This window comes from Triticum aestivum, chromosome 5B, assembly GCF_018294505.1.
Source record: "Triticum aestivum cultivar Chinese Spring chromosome 5B, IWGSC CS RefSeq v2.1, whole genome shotgun sequence".
NCBI classification, from domain to species: Eukaryota; Viridiplantae; Streptophyta; class Magnoliopsida; order Poales; family Poaceae; genus Triticum; species Triticum aestivum.
The window spans coordinates 343067533-343075195 of NC_057807.1; the positions used below are offsets into that span (position 1 = coordinate 343067533).

General features: G+C 40.3%; 1 protein-coding gene across 2 annotated transcripts; it reads left to right on the forward strand.

Annotated features, from left to right (window-relative positions):
• The first annotated feature begins 1039 nt into the window (after positions 1-1039).
• Positions 1040-3949, forward strand: LOC123111768 (uncharacterized). Of its 2 annotated transcripts, none has more exons than XR_006454710.1 (3): positions 1040-1411; positions 1510-2787; positions 3627-3949. XR_006454710.1 is itself a non-coding variant. In XM_044532623.1 (3 exons), exons 1-3 carry the CDS (start codon positions 1276-1278, stop codon positions 1946-1948), a joined length of 360 nt encoding a protein of 119 aa, XP_044388558.1. In that variant the 5' UTR covers positions 1040-1275; the 3' UTR covers positions 1949-2268. The 2 variants fall into 2 exon arrangements, 1 of the variants encoding a protein (XP_044388558.1); XM_044532623.1 differs by lacking the exon at positions 3627-3949 and having other exon boundaries at positions 1510-1635; positions 1851-2268.
• Positions 3950-7663: the final 3714 nt, after the last annotated feature.

Genomic DNA, 7663 nt, shown 5'->3' on the forward strand with positions numbered 1-7663 from the left:
TAATTTGTAACCGATTTTTAATTGGATCATCATTCTATATTGTATTCTTTGTCAAATTGCCTTTTTGCTATCAATTTACGTTGCAAGGGAAGTGGTTTAAACTCTTATACAATTGTGGTTGTACTATCTTTTCTCTACATGTGAAATTGTACATAATAATTGTTTACATAACTCCCTAAAATATTTGAAAAGCCCATGGCAACGCACGGGCATTCTACTAGTCGGGATAGGGTGTGTGTGTGTTCATAGGGATGAGTGTATGCGCGTATGTATAAGCGCTTGCGTCTGTACTGATGTTAAAAAAACAATGTCCAGAGAAACTGTTACAAGATCATGTGGCGCAGCAAGCCGAACATGACGTCCAAAATTTAAATCGAGAGAGTATTTCGCTAGACTTCAGCTTCATGATCTCTATCTTGACTGTCATAGATGAAGTTGCATTCCTCGAAATTACACGAGCATTGATTGGGTATTGTTCCATGATGCGCCCTGCTTTATCCGAGATATCCTTTACAACTTTGACACAATCCAAAGCTATTAGAATCCGCATGACTAGTAGATCATCGGCAATGTCTTGGTTCTTGGGCTGCCCGACATGCTAGGTCTTCTAAAGTCGGTATATCAATTATGTCACTAAATGCAACTGAAGATGAGTCAATATAGAGGTTGCTTTGGTCTCATCAAATAGCCTCAATAGCTTCCATTTAAATACATTATAACTGAGCACTTTTCCTGCTCTCTCATGCCATTAATATTTTTAACCGTTGGATGTGCTGTTTTGACGATTCCTGGCCACTGGATGTCGTTCTAATCCCGCTGGGTTACGTACGCTGGTCACCGAGCGCTTAACACTGGTGGGCCGCTGCTCCCGGAACTAATTCCGATGTTTCCTATGACTTGGGCCAAATGGGCTAGGTTCATGTCTGGAGGGAGAGGCCGCTACTCCGGAGACAAAAAATCCAAAGTCGCTCGTTCACCACGACCTTGACCTTGCCTAATAAAAGAAAAAAAAAACTCAACCTTGACCTTACCACGAAAAAAAAAACCTCGACCTTGACCTCTCCTCTCAATCCACCTCGACCTATCCTCTCCGGAAACCCTACACACGCCGCCACGCCGCCATTCCCTCCGGCTCTTCGGACCTCGCCCCATGCAGCCGTCCCTGAAGTGAAACAACGCCTCCGCCATCGCCCAGCCACCGTCGTAGTCCTCCTTTTCCTGTCTTTCCCCAAAAGGCCAAGACGAGTGCATCAGGGAGGGGTCACCGCCCCGGCGATGCCTACTCTGGCCAATATCACCTCCGCTCACCCAATCATGTGTGAAGCACAAGCTTCCGATGCCTCTGCTACCTTCCCTATTCCCGCGCGCCTCCTACTACACCCGCCATCCCAACGACCTCTCGAATACGCAGGTATTCCACCTCCACTCACCGATCTATCTGCGTCCGGATTTAACATATTACCTGCTCGTATGTTTGTGTGATGTTTGCCATGTCATTTTGTTGTGCAGGTAGCAAGGTGAAACTCGACCGCGAAGTACATGGAATTTTTGTTTCGGATATATGTTCACAATACTACTCCATCACTTCTCATGTTTGGAGATGCCAGTTTTATATAACTGTTCGTTCATGCAGAGGTAGAATTGTTTTGAACATGAAAATAAGATCAAAATCGTATATAGTTGAATGGATAAATGACACTATAAAACTCTTCAAATTTTCTGCAATGACGACCCTTTGTTCAGCGAAATAAGTTAACATGTAATACTGCTTTTGGTTTCTTAACAATGACTTTAAATAGTTTTAGATTGGTGAGTAAGTTGTTGTTGATTTCTGTTATTTATTTCTACAGATTTTTGTAATAGTCGACACTCAATTCTTTCTTTGTGCACACATCATGTGCCTGAAGTTGTGCAAGCAACTAGAACGATAACCAACTATCTAGATTAATGGAGCATTTCACACCACAGTTTTGCAATGTTTCTGCTTTACAAAGAGCAATAAACAAAGACGCAGAAGGGTAAACCTGGCATGGCCACTGACCACTAATTTCCTGCCCAGGTGATTTTTAATATGTTTGTTAACTCAGTGCTAAATTTATGAATGTAGACTCGAAACTACTTTATCCTGCTCATGCATGCATTGACCAATTTCCGGAAGAGGAGATTAATAAGATGACATTGTGTAAAAAAAAACATGATAGCTCTTTGAATCGATATAAGTAACCAACATTTTTAAGAATAACAATTAAGTTGAAGCAAAATAACTAGGAATATTTCAGATTATTTTTTTATCAAAATGGGAGAGATATTTGAATCAACAATTGTAGTACAACTCTTAGATAGAGGAAAATGATGAGGTAAAGTTTTGGTTCCTGCTTTGATATATTACTCAATGCCCGTATTATTTATTTCTCTATGAAATTTGACATATTAAGGACACTGATTTTACACCTTCGCTTGTTTGTTCCAAACCGTCAGACTTGGGAACCATGTTATTACTTGTTAGTGATTATACTGTGGAACTGTATCCAATGACTATTTTTTCTCCGTGTGTAAATATGTCTTTGAAACATCTTTTCTTTTCACAATGCAGACTTGGAAAAATATGTGTTCCTTTTAATTTACATATGTTCTGCTAGATTCCTTAATTATCACTACTCATCTTAGAAAATACAAGAAATATCTGTAATTCTACATTTGGATTACCTGGAGCTAAAACACGTATGTGACATGCAGGTATTGTGAGAACATTTCCGTTTTTTGTGCAAAGGAGATGTGTGGGCTGAAGTAAGTAGTACCATCTATTTCCTTCAATTTGTAGAGTCTGATGCGTTGCAGGAATTGTAAAAAAGAATGGTTGCCATTTCTTCATTTTTTACTATAATACGGCAACAACAGAATTACATAAAGCCTCGCCTCAGGATTTTGATATTTGTTTTTAGGGAGAACAATTAGCTTTGGTCTGACAACGAATAGATATGTAAATTCAATGTGATTCGCCTTAGAATGAACATTCCCTTGCGATTCTTAAGATCTTTGGATGAATGGGTCTTGATAGTGGTCTTTAGGTGTTCACATTATATATGCTTTTGTTCTTCGGCACCTAACAAGTATGAACATAGGCATGCATCTTCCAACTATTACTTTGTCATACGCTTATTATGATGTGTACAAATTACATCATTGTTTAGGACCCAATAAGTATGAACATAGGGCATGCCTCAATAGGTTTATGTCAAGTCTTCAGTTTAGTCTGCACATCTGTTCAGTTTTTTGTTCATCAGATTGATGATGTAGATTTAAGTGCTTGTGATCGCTATGCATCTACTTAAAAAATTAAAAGTACCATTAACTCTGCAAGTTGTTGTCATCATATCATTATTTTCTGCAGTTTCTTTCAGCCTTTCACGTAATTAAGTTTGTAATGTACACTGCGAGTTGAGGCTTTTATTTTCCTTCCTCAATCCCTTTTGCACTTTCATGGCTTATTAAATGCTGATTTTATAGAGTAATGATCAAACTTATGAGATGCTAGAAAAATCTTTATAGCTGGTAGGGGTCGGATACTATTGGATGTATTAACAGCAGAAGCTTTGGTTCTAAGATTCGGCCTATCCCTTGCACAGAAGGCGGGATCGATGCAATCGTCTTGTCGTTAACTCTGACAATATGGAGGTGATTGACACAATGAAAAATGAAGGACATTCGGCGGCAGCGGCGACAACAGTGTTCGATGATTGCTATTTCTTAGCTGGTGATTTTCCTCTTTTAGGTTCGAACATTGTAATTGGGAAGCTAATAAGGTGGCTCATGAACTTGCTAGGCTAGCGAAATTTTCCATCACTAGGGATTGGTTTGAGGAATGTATGAGTGTTATTATACCTTTCCTAATCGAGATGTAACAATTACTTCTAATTAATAAAATTGATGTTTATCAAAAAAAGATAACCTTACCAATATAGAAGATGTTGCGTAAAAAAGATCAATATTTTGTTTGTGTGTACGAGAATTGGATCAGAGTTTCAATTGGTGTTTCACTTACTGATAGGAGTTCAGTTCTTTCTTGCCTTTGTATATTAACCACAATTCTTATTATTCCATTGGAAAAATGGACGGGCGCAGCAACGCGCGCAGTCATGGTCTAGTCGTTTCTTAAAACTGTACCATCAACATTGAACTTTTTTTTTTTAACATTAATACAGACGCAAACGCTCATACATACACGCATACACTCATTACACTCATTCTTATAAACGCACACATACACACCAAAAAAAAACATTGAACTTCCAAAACCAACCGCTGAGGCAAACACTGGGTTCTGGACATGTTAACCTGCGAGAGCTATGTGTGAGAGACATATAACTCCGACTCGCAGTAGGCGAGCGCAAGATGGTCCGGCCCAATAGCGGTTTCTGGGAGCAGGTTTCAGTGTTTTTTTTCTTTTCCATTTGGTTTTTTTGTCTTCTTTTTTATTTTCGGTTTTCTATGGTATTTTCATTTTTCGGTTTTATTTTGTTTTCGTTGTTCTTTTCTCGGTTTTCTGGTTTCTGTTTTCTCTTTTTGATTCATCGTTTTTTTATTTTTCTTTTTTCTTTTTATTTTTCCTTTTCCTACACGTATCTACTTTTTCACGCACAATATAGATTTTCTGTCTACATTAGGGATATTTTTATTCATGTTTAGCATTTTTGAAATAAGTTATTAACACTTCTCCAATATATATGTTTTAATGACTACTTTTTTCATACACACTATATATTGTTTGCATACATCAGTAACATTTTTATACACTTTTAACATTTTTTAAATAAATTATTAACACTTCCCAATATATATGTTTAGTTGACTACTTTTTCATACATGTTGTACATTTTCTGCATACACCAGGAACATTTTTTGTACACCTTTAAATTTTCAAATAAATAATTACATTTGAATATATGTTTTGATCTCTATTTTTTTCCCTGTACGCCTTAGATTTTCGTATACATCAGTAGCATACTTAACAATACATGATTACATTTTCTCAATATATGTTTTATATGTCTTTGCGTTCAGAAAACTGCACAATCTTGCAGCAAAAGTTGTGTTTAATATTTTTCATATACAGAGGCGAGCCGAGGCTTTTCGGACGATCAAAACTTAAGATTGTCCTTTTCTGACGAGAGGGCCCCTGGTACCTGATCTTGCAGCAAAAGTTGTGTGCACGTTAGGGACCACAAGACTGAACTCAACTTTGATATTGCGGGGCGGGACACTCCTATTTTTTTTAAATGTTTAGGATTTCTAAAATAGTTCTCTATTTCACAGGTTTGGAAAAATATTCCCAAATTAAAAATTCTTGAATTTCAAAAGTAATTCAGAAATTACAGAAAATGTTCATATATTTTAAAAATGTTTACAATCTCAAAAGGTGTTCATGGATTTATGAAATGGTCATGATTTGAACAAATGTTCAAATTAAAATGTTAGCAGATTTGTAAAATGTTTGCAATTTCAAAAAATTCACAATTTAAAAAAAACATGAATTCAAAAATGTTCCTGATTAAAAAAAATGTTCATGAATTTGCAAAAATGTGTTCACGATTTTAAAAAAATGTTCACAAATTCAGAAAATATTCACGATTTCAACAATGTTCACGTATTGAAAAAATGTTCAGGAATTTGAAAGATGGTCGCAAAATGAAAAAAGAGAAAAGGGAAAGAGAAAACCCAAAATAAAAAGAACATGCAAAAAACAAAAAGAAAAACTGGTGTGGGAAGGCTTTAGATCCTTCCCATATTCAGAACATGGAGTATGCCGAACATGAAAAATATGGTTGGCCCAATGTCGGGTGTAATGATTGCACGGTGGTTGGATTACTCACTACCAAGCGACCTGCGCGGGGAACAGGGTTCGGCCCAGTCGGGCGACGCCCCTGTGTGCAGCCCCAACAGTTTGTTGCAACGTGCGGCAAATAGGGTTTTCCTTGGAGGCAGATTGGAGTTTTTTCTGGCCAGTTTATCCGGAGACGAGGCCGAGCACAGCGAACTGTGGGGAGATGTCGTTGTGGCCAACTTCCGCGACAGGTTTCATAAACCCATCGCCTCCCTGTTGCCAAGGCCGACAGTGAAGCTCGCCAGGAAGAAGCACACTCCTCCAACAAATGTTCGCCGGAGTGCAAGGTAACAAGTCACGTTCATAAGTGCGCTATTGTTTCTGCCTTTGATAGGTTTGGATCATATATTATTGATTTAAAAGTAACAGTTCATATAGATCATCAAGGTCTAAAGTATCTCCTTACTAAGAGCAAGTCTAGCAGACCCCGCAAAATCCTAACCCGCAAAACGCGTTTGTAGTTTGACGAAGATCTTGTTTGCGGGTCGAGAACGAGCGCGGCCGATCAGAAACTGTAGATGAAATTGCATAATTTGAAAAAACAGTTTCATGGGAGAAATTGCGCCATAGTAGTTCATCACATACTACATATATTACATAATCAAATATTACAAACACTAGTTCATACTACATACTATATAAGTACTAGTACTAGAGGGGGTGTGGATCTCACGGTGTCGTGCTCGCGGCCATGGACGACGCCGTGGAGGAGCTCAATCCTCCTCGCCAGAGCTACCGAGGTCGATGTACTTCTCCCTCTGCTCCTCGCGAATGCGCCGCCACTCGTCATCCTTTTCCTTGGGGGCGAGGTTGGCCGCGACCGCGTGCTGGAACACGAGGTCTTTGAGCTCCTCGTCGTGGCGCCGACGATCTGCCTCCTCGCGCAAGCTCCGCTCGGCAATGGCGGCCGCGACCGCATCGACATCGGTGACGAAGTCCTCCGGCCCGACGACTCCACGGCTCCCGAGCTCCTCGGGCTCCTACTTGACGGGGATGAACCTCAATCTCCTCTGGCTCCTCCGACCACTCCCGCTTTACGGGGAGAAGGCCCGCACCGGAAGAGGAGGAGCTCGTGGCGTACGAAGATCTTCTCGCGGAGGACGAGCCCGCGGTCGAGGATGGCGTACGGCCGTGCCGACGGCCGTATTCATCCGTCTTGCAGACACGAAAGCTCGGCGGCGGCGAGAGGTGATACGTCTCCGTCGTATCTATAATTTTTGATTGTTTCATGCCAATATTATACAAATTTGACATACTTTTAGCAACTTTTTATATGATTTATTGGACTAACCTAGTGATCTAGTGCCCAGTGCCAGTTCCTGTTTTTTGCATGTTTTTTGTATCGCAGAAAATCCATATCAAACTAAGTCCAAATGCAATAAAATTTCATGGAGAATTATTTTGGAATATATATGATTTTTGGGAGTTGGAATCACCGCAAACAGAGTTCCGTGGTGGGCACAACCCACCAGGATCCGACCCCTGAGCCAGGCGCGCGGTGGTGGGTTGTGCCCACCTCGTACGTCGGTTAAAGCTCTACGTCGAGTGCAAGGAAGCTTATATCCGAAAAAAAATCGTGTTAAAATCTCAGCGCAATCGGAGGTACGGATCTCCAGGAATATAAGAAACGGTTTTCGGCCAGATCTGGGGAACGCGAAACAGAAGAGAACAGAGAGGGAGATCCAATCTTGGAGGGGCTCCCGCCCCTCCACGGCCATGGAGGCCATGGACCAGAGGGGGAACTCTCCTCCCATCTAGGGGGGGGGGTGGCTAAGGAAGAAG